At 35.3% G+C, this 26,412-nt stretch overlaps 2 protein-coding genes across 7 annotated transcripts in view; one reads left to right on the top strand and one right to left on the bottom strand.

Annotated features, from left to right (window-relative positions):
• The window catches only part of LOC125649553 (2-methoxy-6-polyprenyl-1,4-benzoquinol methylase, mitochondrial-like), a 61,848-nt gene extending 47,391 nt beyond the window's left edge, over positions 1 to 14,457 (bottom strand). Inside the window, exons 1-3 of the mRNA XM_048877180.2 lie at positions 14,258 to 14,457; positions 7,068 to 7,217; positions 1,226 to 1,480 (exon numbers count right to left, since the gene is read on the bottom strand). Coding sequence (XP_048733137.2) covers positions 1,226 to 1,480; positions 7,068 to 7,217; positions 14,258 to 14,456 — 604 coding nt within the window. The 5' untranslated portion in view covers position 14,457. The remainder of the gene's footprint in view (positions 1 to 1,225; positions 1,481 to 7,067; positions 7,218 to 14,257) is intronic.
• A 190-nt stretch (positions 14,458 to 14,647) lies between these two features.
• Positions 14,648 to 26,412, top strand: part of LOC125649523 (HEAT repeat-containing protein 6-like) — a 158,239-nt gene continuing 146,474 nt past the window's right edge. For 4 of the 6 annotated variants that reach the window (XR_008800191.1, XR_008800190.1, XM_048877095.2 and 1 more), the window contains exons 1-2: positions 14,648 to 14,841; positions 18,996 to 19,103. Coding sequence is in view for 2 of the 6 variants with exons in the window: in XM_048877095.2 (XP_048733052.1) it covers positions 14,686 to 14,841; positions 18,996 to 19,103 (264 nt within the window). In the remaining 4 variants the exon portion in view is untranslated. The remainder of the gene's footprint in view (positions 14,842 to 18,995; positions 19,104 to 26,412) is intronic. The other 2 variants (XR_008800189.1, XR_008800188.1) reach the window with 1 other exon arrangement.

Raw genomic sequence — 26,412 nt, 5'->3', positions numbered from 1 at the left:
GATCCCCTATTGTGGTCCCATCCTATCCTCGGGGGCCATGATTTTAACCAACTTAAATCTGCACTATGTCAGGAAGCTTTCATGTAAATCTCAGTGGTTCTTGAGAAGATTTTAAAAGATTTTTCCTATATATTTGTATGTAAAACTTTGATCCCCTATTGTAGCCACCCCCACCCCCAGGGGGCTATGATTTTAACAATTTAGAATCTGCACTACCTAATAAAGCTTATCTATAAATTTAATCTTTTCTGGCCCAGTGGTTCTTGAGAAGAAGATTTTTTAATGACCCTACTCTATTTTTACCTTTTCTTGATTATTTTCCCTTGGAAGGTGGCCTGGCCCTTTATTTTAACAATTTAGAATTCCCTTTACCTAAGGATGCTTTATGCCAACTTTGGTTGAAATTGGCCCAGTGGTTTTTGAGAAGAAGTAAAAAATGTTAAAAGTTTACAGACGGACACCGGACTACCGGTGATCAGAAAAGCTCACTTGAGCTTTCAGCTCAGGTGAGCTAAAAATAAAAGAACAAATATTCAACATATCTGTGATTGAATACATATAACTTTATAGAATCAGAATGAATCTGAAGTTATAAACCCATCAAATCAGCAGAAAATGTCAATAATGAATTCATGAATCATTGTCATCCTGTCAGTAATTCCTGCTCGTAATCTCCGATGTGTATTGACCTCGGAGGTCACCAGTTCCGAAAAAAAGCGAAAGAGAGGCACTGAGCACGAGTCAGATTTGTAAACAATGACTGTGATATTTTAAAACAAACGAAACGTGTAGTTACCCACGTCAGTTTCCATCTTTGTGAGTGACCTTGGTATCAGCAACCCGATTGTGTTCGGCAATCATCAATCCCATGTCTGTGTATACAACACAATGGTGGTTTATACAAAATGCTCATTGTAGGTATGCTCTCAAGCAATATTCCCTTGTTTATTCTGCTGAATTTCTCTTCAGATCTTGGGGATTATATTAGTTATACTGATAGGTGTTATTTGGTGCATAATTTGATAGTTGAAAAAATACCATGCAATTACAGCTTGTATTGCTTTAAGGACATTCAGTCTTAATGTCTTCATCACACTATTGATAACCTTTTTAAAATAATAGTTGATGACATAGCTTGTACATTATTTTCATTAGGGATGTCAAGTTTACCTTGATTTTCAAAAATCAACTTTTTTTTAAGGAAATAAATAAAAATAAAAATGACCTGAAGTTATTCCTGCTTCCTCTGCACGAGATTTTCCAACACTTAGCATTTCTTGATTAATATCACACACCGTCACGTGTGAAGGGTGATCTACGTTTGATAAATCTACATCATTTTGTCTTTCCTCTTCAGCATAATCACTGGGAATGGAATATGCTCCCGCTGTTATGTTTGAAGGAATAGTAAAATTTTCTGTCACAATGGCTTCATCATTTTGTGATTGTGTGTATTGGAGAAAACGAAATGCAATATCACCTACAAAATATTAAACAAGAGGCCCATGGGCCACATCGCTCACCTGAGTCACCTTGGCTCATATTTAAAGATTTTTCCTATATATTCGCATGTAAAACATTGATCCCTATTGTGACCCCAAACTACTCCCGGGGGCCATGATTTTTTCAAAATTGAATCTGGACTATGTCAGCAAGCTTTCATGTGAATGTAAACTTTTCTGGCCCAGTGATTTTTCAGAAGATTTTTAATGATTTTTCCTATATATTTGTATGTAAAAATTGTTTCCCTATTGTCGTCTCATCTTACCCCCAGGGGCCAAGATTTTCACAAACTTGAATCTGCACTATGTCAGGAAGCTTTCATGTAAATTTCAACTTTCAAGTTTTTGATAAGAAGATGTTTAAAGATTTTCCCTATATATTTGTATGTAAAACTTTGATCCCCTATTGTGGTCCCATCCTATCCTCGGGGGCCATGATTTTAACAAACTTCAATTTGCACTATGTTAGAAAGCTTTCATGTAAATTTCCACTTTCTTGGCCCAGTAGTTTTTGAGAAAAAGATTTTTAAAGATTTTCCCATTATATTTGTATGTAAAACTTTGATCCCACATTGTGGCCCCATCCTACCCTCCGAGGCCATGATTTTTACAAACTTGAATCTGCACTATGTTAGGAAGCTTTCATGTAAATTTCCACTTTCCTGGCCGGTAGTTTTTGAGAAGAAGATTTTTAAAGATTTTCCTTAGATATTTGTATGCAAAACTTTGATCCCCCCTTGTGGCCCCATCCTACCCCCGGGGGCCATGATTTTAACCAACTTAAATCTGCACTATGTCAGAAAGCTTTCATGTAAATATCAGCTTTTCTGGCTCAGTGGTTCTTGAGAAGATTTTTTAAATGACCCCACCCTATTTTGCAGCCCTTCATCGGCAATGGTGATGTCTCCTCCATATGAGTGAAAGATTCTCAAGAGGGATGTTAAACAATATTCAATCAATATTGTGGCCCCAACCTACCCCTGGGGGCCATGATTTTAACAAACTTGTATCTGCACTATGTCAGGAAGCTATCATGTAAATATCAGCTTTTTTGCCTTGGTGGTTCAAGATTTTTAAAGATTTTCTCTATATCTTTGTATGTAAAACTTTGATCCCCTATTGTGGCCCCATCCTATCCCAAGGGGCCATGATTTTAACAAACTTGAATCTGCACTATGTCAGCAAGCTTTCATGTAAATATCAGCTTTTTTGGTTTAGTGGTTCTTGAGAAAAAGATTTTTAAAGATTTTCCCTATATCTTTGTATGTAAAACTATGATCCCGTATTGTGGCACCATCATATCCCCGGGGGACCATGATTTTAACAAACTTGAATCTGCACTATGTTAGGAAGCTTTCATGTAAATTTCCACTTTCCTGGCCCAGTAGTTTTTGAGAAGAAGATTTTTACAGATTTTCCCTATATATTTGTATGTAAAACTTTGATCCCCTATTGTGGCCCCATTCAACCACCGGGGCCATGATTTTAACAAACTTGAATCTGCACTATGTCAGGAAGCTTTCATGTAAATTTCAGCTCTTCTGGCCCAGTGGTTCTCACCGTGTACAATGCCACATGCGGGGACTGTGATCGGTGTAGCACGGGGATGTGAATTCGAAGCGAAGAAAATAGGTCGACAAGTATTCAAAGACTGCTTGTGTTTAATTAAGATAAATCTAGAATGCCGAAAGTATTGCACGGAAGACACTGGTTATTGACAAGATAGCACTAACAATTTGGAAATACTCAAACACTTCGACAATATACAAGTAGGGGGGTGAGAATCTTGTGGCGTAGGGGGACTGAGAATCCTTTTAACGTAAGCAACGTAAGTTTCTTATTAAAATATATATATTCAGCGCAGCGAATATTGTTTTTATTCAAAATTATATGAAAAATTCTCAGATCATTTTGTTCATAGGGAACCCAAGTAAAATTACAGTGCATGATTGAGGGTTATCTTAAATGTTTAAAGTTATCATTCTGGGTTTTGCAGAGTAAAATTAATAGCATGTAGAGGAACTGATGGACTCCCAACCAACCCAGCATATATATGTATATGATTTATGCGGGAATTATTATATGTGTCAAAATCAAACTAAAGACATTTTTCACAGTGCAGCACGAGTTCCCCCCCCCCCCCCCCATACAGGTGGTGTAGTATAACACGGTGTGGTCCTATTCCCGTGCGCTACGAGCACTAGACCTCTGTCAATGGCCTTTTACAGAAATCTTGTAAAAGTTTCTAATGTCCAACATTTATGTTTTGGACTAAATATTTTGTCATATTATGAAATGCTTTTGGCACAATTAAATTGATGCTTACTGTAAATTGTTTAAAATTACGGTTTTCTGATCCTAAATGTGGAACTACTTCGTAATATGCATATGAATGTACAGTACTGTAGGTCATTCATGTGGTAGAAATTTAACGTAAACATGGAATCAAAAGTAAGAAAGGCTATAAAACATTCAATAAAACTTGTAAAATAAGAGGCAAACAGCTTAATGGCAAGTGCCAGTGGGCTATGAAAAGAGCCTGATGTATAACCTGTTACCAGAACTTTTAAAAGGAAAGGAAACGAGAATGGCCACATTTATATCATGTGATTATATTATCATGTGATTACAAGCATTGACAAGGATGTAAGGGAAGCTTGCGTAACGCGATCTCTGGTGTTTGCGGTCCATGCTAAAACGAACTCTGGCGGAGTTTGGTTGCGGTCCTCAATTCATTGCATCATTATAAGGATTTACTATTTCTGATTGTACATGTAAATAAGTGCCAGTTAAGGAATAGTGTAATAACTGATAAATGATATTGCTGTACAATACTTTTAGTCGTTGATTATATTTGTGTGTCCCTTGTGTGATTTTTCGCAGTCCTCAACATTTTTATATCAGGGTAAGGATATCTTTAGAATATAATCAATTCTTCATTATTAATTTTCAGAAATTACATGTGCAAACAAAGCATTTCACACTATGGACAAAATATGTACATCAGGCGTCAATGACCGAAACGTTAATTATATCGAACACACATCTCTAATGTAATCTTTTTGTTGAAATATGTTTACTCACGTGTAATTCATTCTTTTGAAAATCAATGTTAGGGTAAAACTTACTCAAACGTACACATAAATAATTATCAAACACGTAGCAATAGAAGGGGTTGCCCAAGGGTGTTTTTTTCCGTATATGCATAGTTGGTTAATTTTACAAGCAAAGTTTGATCTTTAAACTACCTCCATTTATCAAAATAATATTTGAATTTTAAAATTTAAGGAATCGACCAATCTCTTGCCCCCCCCCCCCCCCCCCCCCTTCGCAATTTAGGATTTAAACTGGATTTTGTTATATTTGTTTTGTTTTTCCTTCTCAAGAATTTTCAAATTCTTGTGGGGTAAACTTTTCCAGCACCCCCTCCTCTTTTTGAAAAAAATATCCTACGTGCCTGAAAATATTTATATCCCATGCTTTCATCTTGCTTTACTTCTGGGTATTCCTGAAATTTTTGGTATTACATGTATTTGTATCATAACGTTGACAAAATTAAACATTAGATACGACTGACCCCTCTCCCTCCATTTATTCAATTTGATGAAATGTACTTTCTGAACAGTATTCTCCATAACATCGAAGAAACTAAACCGTGTTATTTTTAGAGATACAGTGTATGATACAACCTATTAAACCTCAGCATAATAAAGATTTTGGTACCACTAAGCTTTGTTAATACTATTTTATCTGAAGCTTAGGACTGCTTAAACACGCCCTCAATTTCCTGTGAAAGGACAGTAACTGTAAAAATATAGGAAATTCGATTCGTTGACGTTTCGGTCGTAAAGTTTCTTGAGAGGGATTTTCGCTTAATGGATCAAGAAGAATTCTTTTTGGAGTAACGCATTTAAGTAGTGTTTCTAAATTCTCTTTTTTATGCCAGTGTTACTCGTTTTGGTTTATTTACAGAGGCACCTGAAGTAAGGATACTACTTACTGATTGTTTTGCGGTGACAATTTCCCGAAATTTGTGGATTCCCTGTCTATTTCATCCTAAATTCTATTTATGTATTCGTTTCACATTTTTTGTAATCTTTAGAGATTGTTATTTTATTACATCAGTAGATGATAAATCTCTAAAGCTTACAAATAAGTGAAACGAGTGTACATAAATCAATATTAGGGTGAGATAGACAGAGAATCCAAAATAATATCGGGGAGGGGGGGGGGGGGGGGGCTAAGTAGCATCCATACTTCAGGTATCTGTGTTTATTTAACCAAAGATTGTTTGTCTTTCTGGTCATTACATTATCTGAAATTATCAAAAGTTCATGTCAACTTCATTGAAATATGAAACTGACTTAATCATCTGGTATTTTGGTAATATATTTTAGAGATTTTTTTTAAAATGAAAATTTAATAGCATAAAAAGTCAGACACATTATCTGTTTATCGAACAAATATCAAAGTAACCTTAAACAAGTTTGAATTTGATATTTATATATTCACTGTGTTTATGATGTGGATTTTGGTAAGAAACTTCTTAAGCTAAAGGGAATCTCGGTCCCCCTACGCCACAAGATTTTCACCCCCCTACGCCACAGGGGGTTTTCAGTCATATAATCGGCATATCATGATTTTGTGTTGGTTTCTTCAGTCGAATATTGAGTTCCCATTTCAAAGGAAATGTTTCTGGTAAAAAAAACTTTATGCAATAGGAATGAAGATTTCTCATTAGATACACCGAAAAATATACCCGGCGCCTACCCTGCTTGTAAATTGTCGAAGTGTTTGAGTATTTCCAAAGTGTTCTAGACTCCCCAATTGTTAGTGCTATCTTGTCAGTAACCAGTGTCTTCCGTGCAATACTTTCGGCTTTCTAGATTTATCTTAATTAAACACAATCAGTCTTTGAATACTTGTCGACCTACTTTCTTCGCTTCGAAATCACATCCCTGCGCTACACTGATCACGGTCCCCGCATGTGGCATTGTACACGGTGGTTCTTGAGAAGATTTTTTAAATGACCCCACCCTATTTTTGCATTTTTATGATTATCTCCCCTTTGAAGGGGACATGACCCTTTATTTGAACAAACTTGAAAGCCCTTCACCCAAGGATGCTTTTGGCTTAGTTTGGTTATGACTGGCCCAGTGGTTCTGGAGAAGAAGTCGAAAATGTAAAAAAGTTTATAGACGGACAGACGACGGACAACAGGCGATCAGAAAAGCTCACTTGAGCTTTCAGCACAGGTGAATTAAAAATAAAAACATTGTTGAATCTCTGCAAGTGCAAGCAAGAATGCATCTGCATGAAATTAACTAAAGGAATTTCAAACTGTTAAATACCTTTTCATTTTCTAAGGCTATCAGCTCATCAATCAAAACATTGATGGTACTGTATTTTTGACAAATCTCTGGGAGATGGTCTGGACCCCCTCCTCTGCCATAGGGTATGTGCTTGCAGTAATAACAGGAATTTGTGTAGCAACTACTGCAAACACATGCTTAGCTTTCAGTATTAACTGTTGATTCCAAATGAATAAAGCTTGATCAAACTTACCTGTACCTCCTGCAACATCTAATAATTTGGTCCCTGCTATTGGGGCCATTTTTTGTATGAAATGATCTTTCCACAGTCTGTGTATGCCAAGGCTCATTGTGTCATTCATTAGGTCATACTTGCTGGCAACATTCTTAAAAACTTCATACACTGTTAAAACAAAACGAAATCAAAATGTATAATTTTATATTTACATTACTTTTTAATCCTTTAATAACAAGCATTCTTGGCAACCACATAGAAAATGACGTGTTTTACAAATTAACAGATACCAAACAATATCTTATGTTTGATTACTGTCATCTTATACATACTAGAAACAATATTTCATACAATTTAGCAAGACGATTCTGCACAATTAATTCCGATACTGAAATCCTAAACAGTTGCTTGGCAGAAATTACAAAATGCACTCCTACAAAGATGTTACCCAGTGCAATTGATTAGAAACGGAATAGACAAAGCCAAATTCCAAGAAAGAAAGGATCTCCTTAAAGTACAAGAGGCCCATAAGCCGATGTGGCTTATGAATCACCTTGGCCCTTCTGTTGTTCAGCTGTTGTGATTTCTAAGAATTTTTATCAATCTTTATTCCCATGAAATATTTTAGCCCCATATTGTGGCCTCAACCTAGCCACAAAGGATCACACTATAACTGAAAATGAATCCACATAATAAAAAGTTGCCCCAACATCAATATGACTAACATGATCTTGCTGTTCTGAATAAAACCAAAGTCACAAGGTCATAGATCACAGTATGATATGAAAGACCTTGCCATAAGAAATCTGTAGGCAAAACATGAAAGCTCTATCTTATATAGTTCAGGAGATATTGAAAAGGTCAGAAATTTATCAGAAGTAGGTCAAACTTCCAAGTCAAGGTCATAATGTCAAACACCAAATTATAACAAGGTCTTGCCATTAAGAAAATACAAAATATCAAAGCCCTACCTTAAATACCTCAGGAAATATTGAATAGGTCAGGGTTTCTAAAAAGTAGGTCAAACTCCAAGGTCAAAAAATTAAACACCATTTTGTCACAAGGTCTTGTCATAAAGAACCTATATACAAACAAGATATGATTATAATCTACCGATTATAACGTCTCCCAAACGAAGTATTGGCTGTATAAAAGTGGCTTTTTTCTGAGTACTACTATTTTTCTCCCTTGACAAAATCCATTCCAATTTCTACTTAATTTAAAAAATCTTGATCATGAAGGCTTTGATTTGAAATTTTTCAAAAAATCCCCGTTTTTTCTTCAGTAAAACTGGTGTCACTTGACCTTGATCCTAGTTGGTAGGTCCCAACATCCTCTTATCATTTTTGATGATCCCATTTCTCTATCAGTCCTGGTTCTAAAGTTATACAAGTTTTTATAATCAAGCTCAAAGGTCAATGTCAATGGGGATACACACTTTTATCATTTCTGAAGATTCCATGTCTCTATCAGTCCCAGTTCTAAAGTTAAACCATACTTGTGATCAGGGTCAGAGGTCAAGGTCACTTGACCTTGATACCAATTTGTAGATTCCATCATCCTCTTAGTATTTCTGAAGATTCCACCTTTTTATCAGACCTAGTTCTTAAAGTACTACCAAATTTATGATCTAAGGTCAGAGGTAAAGGGAGTCACTTGACCTTGATACTGATCTGTAGATCTCATCATCCTGAAGATCAATTCCAGTTCTAAAATTATATGAGTTTGCATGTTCAAGGTCAGAGGTCAAAGTCACTGGAGTCACTTGATTTTGATACCAATTTGTAGATCTCATCATCCTTTCAACATTTCTGAAGGTCCCATGTCTATATCAATTCCAATTCTAAAATAATATGAGATTGTATGAAAGTGACTTAGAACTAAAGAGTGCTTACATACACAATAGTGCAAATTTCAGGTTGATTTGAATATACTGAGTGATCACCCTCCTTATTTTTGAAAAAGTTCGACAGATTTAAAAACTTGTAAGTACCTGGCTGAAATATCATTTCCTACTTTCATGTTTGAAAACATGATTTTGGCAAATGCACGGATTTTTTTTCGGTATTTATTTTTTTCATTTGAAATATATATGTATAAGAATTGTCAAAACTAGGGTGATCCCTACCAATTTTGATAAGTATATATATCACACCATATATAAATGGTACATGTACATGCAAAGAAGTGAAAGTAAAAGAAAATTGTGTTTCCATCTAAAATCTATCATTAAAAAAATGAATTAAAAAATAAATTAGAATCCCTACCTACCTACCCTATTTTCAAGGGAGTGTAACCAGAACCACACATATCATTTTATTTGACCTAATTAAAATTACTGGTTGAAAAGTGTATTGGAGTAAAAATGTTTCAAACAACAAAGTCTTTTATTCGGACAAGTGAAAGTTTGAGTGAGACAAAAAGCTAATGTCTATCCCTGATTAGCTGTGTGACACAGGTAATGTTATCGGATTACATTAGCTAGCGAGGATTACATTAGCTGGCAGGGATTACATTCGTCAGTGTTACAGTCCACTTTTCTGACTTCTTTTGAGAAGATTTTTAAAGATTCTCCCTATACTTTGGATGTAAAATTTTGATCCCATAATGTGGCCCTACCCTACCCTCGGGGACCATGACTTGAACAAACTTGGATCTACTCTATGTCAGGAAGCTTTCATGTATATTTCAACTTTTATGGCCCAGTGGTTCTTGAGAAGAAGATTTCTCCTCATGATCTGAACAAACTTGAATGTACAGTTATCCCTCGATATATTGCGCCCCCCCCCCCCCCCCCCCCCCCGTCCCGTTATAATGCCAACCCAGCATATTGTCATATGCCACCGATTTTCACAAACAAATGGTCAAATTTTATAGGGTTTTACCCTGGATAATAATGCCAATTACCTAACACCCATCGGTAATCACACCTGTACTTTGATGGCTGTGTGGTGAAGTGTGACAGGTGGCAAGCTAGGTTAATTACTAATAATTGCAGAAATGAACTCAAGATAATCTAAATGTTTATACAGAATGGAGTGAGTCCAAATAACTTTATGGTATTGAATTTCTATTGATTGCTCAGTGAATTGTCCATAATGGTGAATTCGTTATAATGCCTTCCCCGCTTTATTGCCCATATTTGTCTTTCACAAAAGTTGGCAATATATCGAGGGAGCACTGTATCGACTCTATGTCAGGAAGCTTACATGTATTAACTTTTAAAGATTTTCGCTATACATCAGCATGTAAAACTTTAATCCCCAATTGTGGCCCCACCCTACCCCCGAGAACCATGGTTTGAACAAACTTGAATATATTCTATGTCAGGAAGCTTTCATATAAATTTCAACTTTGCTGGCTCAGTGGTTCTTGAGAAGATTTTTAAAAAGATTTTTCCTATAGATATATCTGAATGTAAAACTTTGATTCCCTATTGTGGCTCCACCCTACCCCCAGGGACCACGATTTGAACAAACTTGGATCTACTCTATGTCAGGAAGCTTTCATGTAAATTTCAACTCACTGATATAGTTCAGTGATTTTCCTGACCCTGTGGTTCTTAAGAAGATTTTTAAATGACACCCATCCTATTTTTGCCTTTTCGTGATTATCTCCCCTTTGAAGGTGGCATGGCCCTTCATTTGAACAAAGTTGAATTCCTTTCATCCAAAAATGATTTGTACCAAGTTTTATTGAAATTGGCTCAGCAGTTCTGGAGAAGATGAAAATGTGAAAAGTTTACGGACAGCTAGACGACAAAATTAAGTATGAATTCTCTTTAGAGAAGCGAACAGGCATAGTGAGTCTTTTATTGAATACATACCCTTTGGATAGGTATTTCTATCAATTTCACCTGCCTGAACAAAAATCCCCCCCTCCCCCAAAGAACATAAAAAAGGTTGTTTAATCATAATGCATGCAATGTTATTATTTCATAATTTTAAACAATTTCAAGTTCTCTTTCAAGATTTTTCAAATATATCAGCATGTAAAACTTTGATCCCATATTGTGGCTCCACCCTAGCCCTGGGGGCCATGTTCTGAACAAACTTGAATCTACTCTAATATGTCATCTTCACAAGTCAAGGGTTATTGATTTGTTACCTCGTACTACTGACTATCAAAAAGTTGGCCTCATTCTGACTGTTTCCACAAAAGAGTGGGAACCATGCAATGAGAATGCGGTTCTATTTATAACAACGCGAAGCGAGAGATTCAAATAAAAACGTGTATTGATACCTACATTTATGGCTATTTCAATCGTTTAAGCAATATTGTCTTAAGGAGGTATGCTAAACCAGAGAAATTTGATATGGATGAAAAGTGGAGGATATGTACAATAATATTTGAAATTGAAAACTTTCAAATTTACTTTATTTTGTCAAAAAATGCAGTTTTAGTAGAAAGAAATCTGAATTTTTTTTTTAAAACTCCTGCTGGACTCGAACCCGAGATATACAGTTCAGAAGTCGACTGAGTTACTCAGTTAGGTGATAATTTATGAAATGAATAGACAAATTGCTGATATTCATATTTTCATCCATATTTTAAAAGGAGGTCAGCCATTATGACGATGTAGAGTACCTCCTTAAACAAAAAGGTTTCTAAACTTGGTCTACTATCAATAAACGTAATTAGTGGTATAAATATTACAATTGCGTGTGTTTATCAATACAGCAGTATGAGATCGCGTCATTTGTATCCATGTACACCATAACAAGATGCAGTGATTTCATTGGATGTTTTATTCATAGTGGATTGCGTAATGGTCTAATGAGCCCAACTTTTATATAGCGATTGATGTCAAGGGTTAGTGTGAAGTAACGAATCAATAACCCTTGACTTGTGAAGATCACTCTATGTCAGAAAGCTTTCATGCAAATTTCCACTTTTCTGGCCTAGTGGTTCTTGAGAAGAAGATTTTTAAAGCTTTGCAATAGCCAGGTCCAGCACAATCTCTGATTTAGCTATATAGCTTTATTAATTAAGCTATATAGCTTTATAAAGCTATTTGAGATAGCTTGATTTAGCTATTTCAAATCTTTTATCCAATTAATTTCTAAAAGCATAAAAGTCGAATTTCACTGAGTGAACATATTTCATTCTTGAAGTCCGTACAACACATTGTAAACAAAAAATAATTCTTAAACTACTTAGGAAGAATTTTGATTCACAATTGTCAACTGTTTAGGATTATTTAGTTGTTGAGCGACAGTTATCCAATCTACAGAATAGAATAGTCAATAAGAATCAACAGAATAATGGATTGGCAAACATGTTACACATTGCAAGGTCATCATACTTTGCTATGCTTCAATGCACACAGAGTAGTGGACAGCAGGGCTTGAAGCTAACTTTTTATGTCACCAGTCCAGCCAGACTGATGGGGCATAATTTCAACCAGTCCACAGAAAAATTTATCAGTCCAACAGAGTTTTCCAGAAATAATTAAACATATTTCGTTGATGTTATTAAAATGAAATTTAACTCAATATGCCTCAGACAATATTGTAACACTTAAATGTGGGATTTATATTTACGAATCTGATATAGATCTACAGATCGAAGCATGCCAAATGTGTATAAAATTTCATATTAAGTATATTTTCCAAAATGATGCTTTAGAAAATTAACCAGTCCCATCAGACTAACTAAAACAAATATCAGTCAGTCCGCCAGACTTTTAACCCGTCACAGACTGACGGGCATATGTTAATTTCGAGCCCTGGACAGTTAACAACACAAAAGAAATTCTCTTTTCATGAGAAATCTTAAATCGACGTAGTATTGTTATGAACTCTAATTAGAATAGTGTTGTGGTTAGTTCAGAGTATTCAAAAATTATTATGCAACTTTTTGGCTTTACCACTGCACTTGAGAAATTCAATCTAATTCAATCTAAACTAGCTTAACCAAGGTATTTCAGATAGCTTTATAAAGCTATATAGCTTAATAGAGGGCGAAGCCCTTCGGGCCATGAGAGCGAAGCTCTCCCTATAGGTAACACGTATATACATGTTTAAAAGGAAAATATACAATAAACTAATGACTGAAAATGAAACTATACCTATGGAATTTGTAAATTTTGGTCCAAATGGCGTCGATTCTAATACGAGCGCGTGGACATGTATTTCTCCATTTTGAATCTCGTGTACCCAAGTTCATGTCGTTCTGAGATTTTACATGAAATTCGCAACAGCATGTAAATCTTATTTTCTTAATCATATATTATATAATCACTCTTTGATTAACGCGGAGCCCTGTATAATGTCTCCTATGTTCGTGAATTTGCTAAACACCTACGCTGTATGTGACGTCACAATGCATTGTTTAGATCAATTGCGTTATGTTTCCCGCGTTTAATGAATAGGCGGATCAATTGTCTTAAGTTAGGATGATTTGATAGAGCTCCGTCCTCACACTTTAGGTGCTAACTTTGGGATATTTTTTTTTTGTCCTGTTATGCATATAGATTCTAATCCCAATACTTTTTGCTTCGCCCTCAAAAACGGTCATGCCCAAGACATATTAAAGCTATATAGCTAAATCAAGAGAATGTGCTTGACCTGATGGCATGTGCAGTTCGAAACTTCAATGCTACTTCAGTTCTAATCCGAGATTCCTCCGACTCTTACCCCCGCTTTTATATTGTGATATGTGCATGGGAGAGTCAGAGCGGACTCCTTATTGAAAAGTGGGAATTCAGCGACACCAGCTGGTGTTGCTGCTTTACCTACATCTTACAACTTTATTTCGCGGATCTATCTTCCAAGACGTAAGGATTAAGTTATCGGAAGATTGATAAACAAATAGATCAAGATTAATACGATGCTATCGCCGTTTAAGCGGTGTTAACATCAACATGGAAATTTGTGTGTTTATGTGCATAGAAATCGAATGGCGAGGCAACAACGTAATTCAAGTGATGCTTCATTTGTTGGTGTTAACGCCGTTTAAACGGCGATAGCATCGTATTAATCATGATTTATTTGTAGATTAATCTTGCGATAACTGAATAATCGCGTCTTGGAATACAGATCCGCGATAGAAAGTTGTAAGAGGTAGGTAAAGCAGTGACACCAGCTGGTGTCGCTGAATTCCCATTCTTCAATATGGAGTTCACTCTGACTCTCCCCCGCAGATGTCACAATATAAAAGCGGGGTTAAGAGTCAGAGGAATCTCGGATTACTTCAGACTATCCTACCTCTATCTTCCTTCTCATCTTCTGCAACAGTTTCAAATCCAAAATGAGTGTCTTTAGTTTCTCTTTTTGTTCTTTTATCTTCACATCCAGCTGAATTTGTGGACAATAGCCTAAAAATAATGCTTGTAATTGGTTTTTCCCTTTGACAGCAAAGCCGACAGACTTTCAAGGGAGCTGCCATGTTAGATGGAGTAATCATTGGTTTAGTTATTTCGATATGAAATATCACTATTTATCTAAAATTTCTTTAATATGTTCAATATATTTAAAGAAAAATATGTATAAAAAAAAATAAAATCCATGAAATGTAATCGAAATCTTAACCTTTATCTGCAAATGCAACTGAAATTTAAACTACAACAGTAACTTCTCCCTTAATTTTTTCAAATCGGGATCGAGATTAAAAACGAAAATTCCTCGTTTGGAAGATGGAAAATCATAACGAGAAAGTTACATTTCAGAACTGTCTGAAAAGACTTCTCAGAGTAACTTATAGAGACGACGTGTCTTCAAAAACTGATATCAATGTTTTGATTGACGAGTTGATTGCTTTAGATTATGCTCAGAAGTTTGTGGATGAAGAGGTATGTATATACATATGTTTTGAAAGCTATGTTTTAATACTAATAGTCTGCAACCAGGGTTGGGCGGTCAAAACCGCCCCCGGTATTAACCAGTTTTAACCGTCCCGGTCAATACTCCCCAAGTGGTCAATACTGGTCAATAATGGTCAATTGTGATTTAAACTGTCCATTTTCCTATTTTTGTACATTTCTTGCAAAGATAAAGATAAATTAAGTCTTTTCATTATATGGATTAATTGTTGATTAATATTTTTCATTAGATAATCAAATGTAATTTCATAAGTTAAATATATTTGGTTTGTTGAAACTGACCGAAATATCTTCAGTACCTACCAGAGGGTCACAGTTCTATAGCATAGCTTGAAGATTGGTAACAGACCTGGACAGATTAAGAATGAAAGGTAGCTGGACATTACCTGAGCACAGGAAGCAGAGTTGACAGGTGTTAATAAGGATAGGCTGGGACCAGAGATGACCAGTGTGCCTGTTATTGTTATGAAAACATCACCAACACACCCCCTCAAATGTTTATTCAACAGTTAAAATGAAGATTGATGAAACAATACTTGTATAGGTAGTTCTCTTGTTAAACTAAGGAATTTGAACAGAAACTTTTACATCTTCCCCAATTCAACAGAGTCAATTGTACATTATTTATTTAATATTATGACTTATAAGTACATTATAAACTGATAGTGCATATTATGCATTACAGTATATTTACCATAATGGTCACTTCAACATTTAGAATAAATAATACAGACTATAATGACCAAATAATCTTCAATCGACCAGTATTAACCAGTATTGACCGGTTTTAACCAGTATTGACCACCGGCCCGGTCAATACTCATATTGACCACTTTTTTGCCAACCCTGTCTGCAACTGTGATGATACGAAAGTAAAACACACAAAAGTAAAAATTATCAGTAGTTTTAAAAACATAATACATATACGGTGTAACCGTTGGACCGAGCGAAGCATGAAATGGTCATTGGCGTGTCCCAAGTGATAATCATAATTCTGTTAAATTATAATTCATTTAAAAATATGTATTACTTATGAAATTATGAGGATAATTACATGATCCGCCTATTCCTTTAAGGCGGGAAAATAGCACCAGCCGACGTAAATCGTGCATTGTGACGTCACATGTAGACTATTTTTTCTTCGTCTTTCAAATCAAACAATTATAAACAACAACAATACATCCCGTTTGCAATTTAAAAGACAGTTGAAACTGAACAAAGATTAACTAATAAATTCAAAGTGGTGTAAAGGTAAGCGTAAATATATCGTATTCATTTAAAGAAACTCCCGTTCATCTATTTAGTCACATTACTCTTTTCTATATGATGATTGGTTAAAAACTGTAACAATAATAATCATATCATTCATTTTTAACAAACTGAGTGTTTGAATTACAAATTACACGTCAATCTTGTATTTTTGGCATTCAAAATTAAAACACGAATAACTGTAGAAGCAACTCAATTATGAACATAACAATATGGCGGCATATGGACCCATATGGATCACAAAACAATATGGCGGCATATGGACCCATATGGATCACAAAATTTTCAGTGAACGTATGTAGAGATTATCTCTATTCCTTTGCTGATTTTCTCATATTTTTTTTCTTTTACATACATGTTACCTTTAGAGCCTTGCTTCGCGGATGGGCCTTCAGCCTGTTCGAGCTTTGCTCGGTATGAACTACTGGTACTAATTGTTGTTGTTGTCGGTTCCTTTTTATTTCCGTGCAGTATCACGGGTAGTGTCCACACTAGTGGGCCCCCTTCCAGGTATCTGGTTGGCTGCACGCATGGCAGATCTCACCTCAGATCTCCATTCTTTCCAGTCTTGAGGGTCGGCAGTTGAGAGCTTCCATTCTCTATGATCATTCTCCGTCAGCTCTCTCCAAGATAGCATTGGCCGACCAACTCTACGTCTCCCAGGAACTTGTATATTTAGAGCGCACTTGACTGCACTGCTGGATCTGACAACGTGGCCATACCAGCGGAGTCTCCTTTCCCTTAAGATGAGGTCGAGGTCGTCGATGCCAAGCCGCCCCAGCAATTCAGTTGAACTTACAGTGGCCATATCTTCAGGCTTGATGTTACAGATCTGTCTTATCATGGCCCTGTCATTGCGTAGTAGGCGATGAAGATTTGGCTTGGTCAGTGCCCAAGTCTCACTGTCATTGAGCATAGCGCTCCGTACACAGGTGTTATACACTCGACCACGGGTCTTATACGACAGGTGGCGTGATGTCAGGACTGGTAGCAGCTCCCTGAACTTTTTCCAAGCAGTCTTCACACGCGTAGTGGCTGCAAGGTCACAGCCACCAGCTGCGGAAAGCATGTCTCCGAGGTAGCAGAAGGAGCCTACAACCTCCAACTTGTCCATACCAACTTGGATATCACTCTGCGGCCTGCCGTCAAGAGGGCGAACAGTTCCTCTGCATCTTGAACATCTGAAGTCAGGGTCCACAGACAGGCGCATGAGCCCACTGCATTTCTTGTGCACCCAGTGCTTGCAGCCATTGCAGAAAATATTATTGCTGCCTACACCTGTACGACAGACAGCACATGGGAAGCTGCCTGAGTCCTGAAGTAGGTCAAGACCTGTACCGCAGATCATGATCTTGGTTTTGCCTGCATTCACTCTCAGTCCTTTCCTTTCCATAGCTTCTTTCCAAGTCAGAAGCCTCTTGACACATTCCTTGTTTAAATGTGTTGCAACTTGCAGGGCTCTCATTCTGTCAATAAATTGAGACAGGGGGGGAGCAACGATTCATTTTGAAAACGAATTCGGGATGTTTCGCCCCTATGGACGTTTCGTGCTAAGACGGACACGGTCACCATATCATAATACGTCCTGTCTTTGACTGGTGTATAATAAAACATTTTGAAAGATGTTAAGAATGACGTCACAATGACGCGACGTCACAAACGTTATTGAACTCAGCACCATCGGACTTTGGCATCCGTAACGTTAACAAACCATCGCACTTTGGCGTGACCATCGCACTATGGAGCGACCATCGCACTTTAGAGTCTTACATATGTAAAGCAGAAAATGGCGTACCAAAATTTTTAAATTTCACAATTGCATGGTCTTGATTCATGGATGGGTCTAAAAACAACTATTCTATATTTCATAGCCCTTGGGGCTAATGATGTGTTTAACTTATACTCAGGTGATCGATAATGCCTCAAGCCTCTTGTTAACAAAAATAGGCATTTTTGCCTTGTTGAGTCTTCAACACTCCCCTCCTTTTTGGACCCAAAATTTACCAACTTGGGTCCCCCATCTCCTTTTGGAATTTTTTTGGATCCACCCCTACTCTTGACTTTGTGTGGAAAAGTGTACACCACTGTGCTGATTGCAAAGGTGATCATGATGAATGTACTTTGTAAGAAATTAAGCATGTCTCTCTTATCTGTCTGCTTTGGTAACCATATTTTTGTTTTGGAATAATTTTACATGATTTTCTTAGATCAATGTGCTGCTAAATCTTGAATTCTCATTGTATACACTAGGGCTGAAACGATACGCCCCCTTGACGATACGATACATATTGCAATACTTATGTCACGATTCAATACTTTCAATACGATACAATTTACAGAAGAAACCAATAATAACATTGAAGAAAAGTTTAATTACCAAGATTCACATGCATAATTTTAAAAGCAAAATGTTTCCAAATTGCCAAATGATAAGATGCATGTTGACTCTGTAGTTTAAATTGATTAAGTTTATTATCATTTTCGTAAGACTCAAGGTAAACAACAGTCTGAACGTTATTTAATGCTATTTGGCCCCTCATGCAGGTAACAAAATCATTACAGGCCGAACCTGATGTATTCTACTGAACCAGTTTGTAATAAGCGTATTGCACCGAAAATCGAGGCAATGAATTGAACATTGAATCGAGGGTTTATATTGAACAGTATCGATATTTCGGTGAATCGTTTCAGCCCTAGTATACACTAGACCTCATGATGAACTGAATCTCACTAATTTTCATTAGCAAAAGCATTTGCTGTTTGACTGCATGCATGAACTAGGTCTACATAGAAAATCTCTTTTAAAAGTTTCCCCACAAGCAACCAATGATTAATTTAAGAATGTTCCTTTTCAGGATGCAAACAAATTGATCCAGCATGTCTGCAGAATAATACCAGTTTTTGAGGAGCAGATATCTGTTAAAGCATGCCAGATTATTCACAGCCTAACAGCAAAACAACAAGTAAAATTTCAGGGATTAGAATTTTAAAATTGTTTTGAAATTACTGGAATATTTAAATTCTGATTATTTGTTTAATGTTTGTGAAACATAGACCCGTGTAGGGATGAACTATTTATAAGTCTTATACACACCAGAATTATGATTTGCTCAGAATAAAAAGTGGAAACTGAAAGAAAAGTAGCTGTGCATGTAGGTATCACACTGGTAATTGTCCAATCGAAATGATAAAACTTTATCAATTATACTTTCATGCATATTTAAAAGAATAGTTTTCTTCATGTGCTATTTTTCTCTTAATTTTTGTTAGTGATGTACCGATTGTCGCCGACTTTCGATTGTCGGTCGCTATAACTGAAACGATTCACATCGTAAATTTAATATATTTATGCCATAAATTTGAAATCATTAGAATTTGATTATTTTTCCATTAATCAATCGAAAAGGTACATCCGATTAATCCAATCATCGATTAATGTTTTTTCCCCGATTGCCCATCTCTAATTTTTGTATCCCTGATTAATAAATTTTGTGTAATTTGTAGAAATAATCAATTGTTTACAAAGGAAATATTTGATGTTGGTAGCTTAGGCTACTTCCTGAGGTGCACTATGGCTGTTTACACTGTCACACATGTGAAAAACTTGTGGATTTGAGGGTAGTCTTGTTTGTAAAAAATTTAGGAAATGCTGTGTAAGGTGTTGTCTTTCTGGTGTTAGCAGACAAAACAGGTAAAGATAGCACATTTTCAACAGCGTTATTTGTCATCAGTTTTTCCCCTATATAGTAATATGTAGTGAAAATAATTGCCGGTGAGATATCTGTAGCTAGATGCTGAGGAGAATTTGTGAAGAAGTTAATTGATACCTGTAGTTTAGGCCAATTAAAATTAATTGATAGATTATTATCCCCGCCCGCCCCTCAAAAAAGGGCTCACCCCGATTTTTTTTAATTTCGCAAAAGTTACGATTTCAATCAAACTTGTTTCCCAGTGACATGAGGGAATAATTAAAGTCACAGAATGTTGGTTTCATATCTTCTGCCAAGTATTCTTTGAATGTTGACTTGTTTAACACTTTGTGTGATGCCTTTTGTCATTGATTTTTTTCTCTCGGAAAATGAAAATTAAAACATAAAATCCTCCCACCTGCACCATATTTTTTTTGTGACCCCGGATGATAATCTACTAATTAAGTTGAATTGGTCTTACAGAAAGACAGTTCAGTTTTATTACTGTAAAGGGGGAAATATTCGCTTGGGTTTTATTTTTTGCTATATTTGCAATTATATTGATGATTGCAAAAATAAAACCATTGCAAAGTGCACTTCTGTTCAAAGTATATTGGTTCATTAAAATTAACATATAATGATTCTAGCTCAGTCTATATCTGTACTTGATATTGCATATTTAAAAATATTTGCTGAAGTTTATAATTGACGAAGTAATCTTTATTATGTACATTCATTACATATTCAGGAAATTTTACCTTTATTCAATGACTACATTTTTTGATTACAACGCGATTCCTACTTTTGATGTTGGTCGAGCATAGATATTTTGGGAATTATCATCCTTAACACTTTTGTTTTTAAAATGCATGGTAATAGTTTGGCTGTGATCTTGTTTAGTCAGCACTCTGAATCAATTATTATACCCAAGCTATCAATTGATTAACATGTGGTTAATTCACAAAACCCAAGTTGTTGTTTATTTAACAATATTTAGATTTTCAACTGTTTTCTTTTATATAACACTATTTATTACGAGCAATACATATCTATCAGTGTATAAATACCTATACGGGATCAACAAAGGTCACGGCTGTGCGTATGAACATTTGTTAAAAGTAGGTAACAGGTACTATTTTTATTAAGGCAATACACATCTAGTGATTGCTTCCACTTACTACAGAAGTCTATCAATAGATGAAATCAACATCAAAAAATGTATTTATGAATTTATTTGTATTCCAAGCAGTGGACTTTCATCAATAATAAAAACATTTCTGCAAAACATGCAAAACAATGTCTTACTAATGTATGTCTAAAATTTCGTCTGCTACACCCTGGTCACCCTTATGTAAACAATGGCTGAATTAGGCAACTTTGATTTAGCAAAAAGGTCATTCACAGGATTTATGGTCGATATTTGTAAGTCGTCAAAGTGCATTAAGACCTACACACCACACTGCCTGGAGGTGAGGCGTCATTGAAAATCTATAACAGAAATTTATCGAGTCAATAGAAGCGTTCAATGAGCTCATGTATGTCAACAAGTACAAATCCAAATCAAAATCGTCCCAATTACCTTTGTGCACTTCCACTTCCTCTGCGATGTCAGTTCTTTCAGGAGATCATCTGCATCCTCTGTCCTGTCTATAAATGATTTGCCTACACCTGACGACTGCCGCCCTGTTCTTCATGTTCCTCCACCTCAGCCTTCTGTTGACTCTGTAATGTCCACAGAATATATTTCAAAGTGGGTCTTCAACAACTGCGTCTTCAACTTTCAAAGGTGCATCAAAACTGCAATATTTTGCACCCCCTTTCACAATACATTTTTAACAGTTTTTCCAAAATTACCAATTTGTTCACATAAGGAAGAGTTTTCAATCATATACTCCTGAGTTAATTTATAATATGTCTTTGTTGATATACTTGCTTTTGAGCGTCGATCTTTTTTTTTTTTTTTTTTTTTATAATTTATTTATTTTTTTGGTTTCATACATCAAACACTTACACAAACATACCTTTCATACATGCATACATCTCCCTGTGGTTTAGGTTACTTGCTGTACAATAGTGAAAGTAATAATAATAACAATAATACATGTACTAAAAATAATGACAAGTACATGTAGTATTAATTACTCAATTGCAAAAATATTTTCCCACTTCATCCATATTTTATCAAAGTTATGTATTTTAAATGCTTGAATTGCAGCATATTTCTCTACATGATATTTAAACTTTAAGTGACATAGTAATCTAACAAGATTTGGTTCTTTATTCTGCATTAAACAGATAAATATGTATTGTTTAGCATATAAAATTATAAAGTTTATGGAATTCAAATACCAAAAATCGTTGCTCTTACTGAACAGTGGAAAAGAAGGATTCTTACTCCCATTGGGCGGGCTACTGTCATTAAAATCTTGCTTATTCCAAAATTGAATCATTTGTTTATATCACTTCCTACTCCAAAGAAAGAAACAATCTCTTATTTATACAAAATTATTTTTGAATTCCTATGGAAATCTAGTGTAGATAAAGTTAAGAGGTCTGTGATAACACAAGACTATATATCGGGTGGTATCAAGATGGTTGATATAAGCAATTTTATTACATCATTGAAATGCTCTTGGATTAAAAGGCTTACTAGGTCCAACTGTCAGAAACCATGGATGAATATTTTTTTTGCCATGTATGGAAATGATATTTTAAAGAAATTATATGACTTTGGAGATAGTTTTATTGTGGAACAATTATGTGTTAAAAGCAATGTTTTTTGGAAGGATGTTTTTAATGCTTGGTTTTTTTATTTGAAGACTAGTCAAAATCTTCCAAATATTGAGCGTCGATCTTAATAATTAAAACAGTTCTTCATTTGATGGAATTTTGTTTTGTGTTTTTGTCATTTTGAACGAAGCGTTATTTAGGTCAACAATGTGAAATGTATGGAAACGTGTTGTTAACACAATTCAGCAATGGTTATCGGTCAAAAATGTAAATATAAGTAATAAGGTATCATTTTAAAATATCTATTGGGATATAAATATGGGTTGGTACATGATCAAATTTGATCATGTGACTAACCCTTATTTATATCGCGATAGATATTTTAAAATAGTATCTTATTTCTTAAAAATAAAGGTTCAGGGAATCAAGATGACATCACTGACAAATGTAAATGACCTCTGGGATTCAAAAATAAACACGACCTCAGGAATTAAAAATAAGCATAACTTATAATTACAAGTGGTAGTATTTATTTTATAGCTTAAGGGAAAACTCTTATTATCAGCAATGGTGAACACTTATCTGAAGGTAAATACATATATATACAATGTTTTATACAAGATTTGGGAGGTAATCATAGTAAGCATGAAATAGGGAGTAAACACCAACTATTCGAAGGGATTTTTTATGCACAAAATTTAAACCATTGAAATACCAAACGATAAAAATCGCAAAATTTTAGCCCCGCGAAATTAAAGTCCTTTACAGTATATATCTTTAAAATGTATATTATATTTTGCTGTTTTGTGATTTCTAACATCATTATGTACCCCAGAAGTGTTCTCCTACTTTATCTGCAACAGACTTTCATGATTGTCAATCTTTGGTACAGTGTATGCAATAATATAAAGGTGTCAGATTCAATCAACCCACTTTCATTTTTAGGTCACCGAAATCACTCAGATGACATATTGCTATTGGTATTCATCTGTCATCGTCCATTTTGTGTTAACAATTGAACATTAAATTTCAGTTCCAATTCTTTGCAAATCTTTGGGACAAGGGGGAAATAAATTGTAAATTTCAGAACTCCTGCACCCCCAGGGCTTTAGGAGCGGGGCAAAACTGCCAAAAATTGACCAATTTTCAAAATCTACAACTGCACATTTGCAAGGAAAGCTAAATGCATTTTCATGTAAAGCAGGAAGGCCTCTACCAAAATTGTAATTATCATGATCCCTATGGTATAGGTTCTGACTCCAGGGTGGGACTAAACTTGGTATGTAGTGCTTATGTGTGAAAAATTTGTTAGATGATATCTTCTTGAATGCTATTGATACTAAATTGAAACTAAATGGATATTTAGAAGGAGTGGATATCCTTTCATGATCCCATTGGGTTGGGGTTTTAGTTCCAGGATGGGGCCAAAATTATTATAGTGATTATTGTCTTTGTCATTTGAAAGACTTCTTTAACTTTGCTGACACTGTATGATTGATTGATTGATTGATGTTTTTGCCACACTCCACAATTTTTCAGTTATCTGGTGGCACCCAGTTTTTTATTGGTGGAAGAGAGAACCCAGATACAATGTACCTGGGGAGAGACTGGGAAGAGACCACCAACCTTCCGAAAGTGAACTGGGAAACTTTGATACTATATGAAAACTAAATGCATATTTAGGAGAAGCAAAAAAGGATGTACCAAAATTGTGAATTTCACAACCAAAGGTCCAAAATATAGTCATTTATATAACATGTAAAGTCTTTCATTAGTATGGGATTTTTCAGGAGAATTTGTGTTTTAAGAACAAATCTTGTTTTATATTGCTGCTGAATATTAGAATTTATCTTTGATAAATATGCAGAACAGGAAAATCATGATAGGTTCCATAGCTCTTGGAGCTAGTGATACTTTTAGATAACACTCAGGTGACCTATAAGGCCTGTGGACCTTTTGTAATTGCTATATAATAGTATCTTATTTCAAATTAACAAATATTTTATGAAGATTCAAGAATTGAAAATGAGACATATGTAATAAAACACCTTGTACCATCCTTACTTCTAGCATTAAAAGCAATTCTACTTGTAAGGGTTCGTCATTCAAAAACTACAGTAGTGAAAGTGTTATTGGACATACTTAAGATCTAGTCCAGTAAAAATCGATGAGATATTTTCTGTTGTATGATTGATTGAAATACACTTCGTTTCCCTCGTTGCAAGGCTCTGACCTTGCATTCCTTATTTTAGCCATAATGAGTATTCCCAAATTTGCAATTATTGTTTGACCTTCAAAACTTCCAAATTATGTTAAAACATTATTAGAAATCATTACGGATTTAGATAACTCTCTTTTTAGCTCACCTGAGCTGAAAGCTCAAGTGAGCTTTTCTGATCGCCTGTTGTTGTCCGTCTGTAAACTTTTTAAAATTACATTTTTGACTTGATAAAATCTTTAAAATCTTCTTAAAAACCAATGGGCCAGGAAAGTACAAATTTGCATGAAAGCTTCCTGACAGTGCAGATTCAAGTTTGTAAAAATCATGACCCCCGGGGGTAGGATGGGGCCACAATAGGGGATTAAAGTTTTAAATACAAATATATAGGGAATATCTTTTAAAATCTTCTCAAGAACCACTGGGCCAGGAAAGTAGAAATTTACATGAAAGCTTCCTGACATTTGATATTGTGCAGATTCAAGTTTGTAAAAATTATGGCCCCCGGGGGTAGGATGGGGCCACAATAGGGGATCAAAGTTTTCCATACAAATATATAGGGAAAATCTTGAAAAATCTTCTTCTCAAGAACCAATGGGCCATTAAAGTTTACATTTACATGAAAGCTTCCTGACATAGTGCAGATTAAAGTTTGTAAACATCATGGCCCCTGGGGGGTAAGTTGGGACTACAATAGGGATCAAAGTTTTATATGCGAAAATGTAGTGAAAATCTTTAAATATGGGCCAAGGTAACTCAGGTGAGCGATGTGGCCCATGGGCCTCTTGTTTAAAAGTATAAAGTAGATTTAAGTACTAAAATATCCTATGATTGACCTATTCGTTACGTTAAACAGAACAGCCAATCCACCCTTTGACCTTAATGACGTTCCATATTTGGTAATTAATGATTACACAGGTATAGCTAGTACTAAAAATTTCCATCAATCATTACGAAGACCTGTAGTACTAAAAAGCCGAATCAAACTAGTTTGCAACAAACATGTATTCATTGTCCATGATGAAAGCAATGTCAGTTTCAAAAGAAATATAAGAAAAAAGATTTAGTGAATGAAATGCGAAGATAACGAACACTGATCAATCTCATAACTCCTATAAGCAATACAAAATAGATAGTTGGGCAAACACGGACCCCTGGACACACCAGAAGGTAAATATTTCATAATGAAACAAATCAGTATAATATACATGATTTAGTGTAATCCAATTGAAATTCAGCACACTTGCATGCACATATTTGCAAGAAATTTAGAAGTTATAAGTGTGTCAAAATAGCAAGTTAAAAAATAATGCACATTCATACATGTACATGCGCATGCTTTAGCATTTTTTATCAAGTTATTTTTTTTTGTCCCCCACCGCAATGCGGAACTCCTCTGAAACCGCTCAACGGATTTTGTTTAAATTCTGTAGGATTGTTAGTCACCAAATGTAGTTGATCAAATTTCACTGCTATTTTGATTCGACAAATTTTACAGGAGCTATGGGACTTGGTTGAATTTGTGCATGATACATTGTAGGACCACTTTGTGGATGCAACGTACTCCTCCAAAACTGCTCAACGGATTTTTTTCAAATTTTGTAATATTGTTAGTCACCATATGTAGTTGATCAG

The sequence above is a fragment of the Ostrea edulis genome, chromosome 1 (assembly GCF_947568905.1).
Source record: "Ostrea edulis chromosome 1, xbOstEdul1.1, whole genome shotgun sequence".
Taxonomy (NCBI): domain Eukaryota; kingdom Metazoa; phylum Mollusca; class Bivalvia; order Ostreida; family Ostreidae; genus Ostrea; species Ostrea edulis.
The sequence above is the reverse complement of the archived record's forward strand: the minus strand, read 5'-3'. Positions and strand labels throughout refer to the sequence as shown.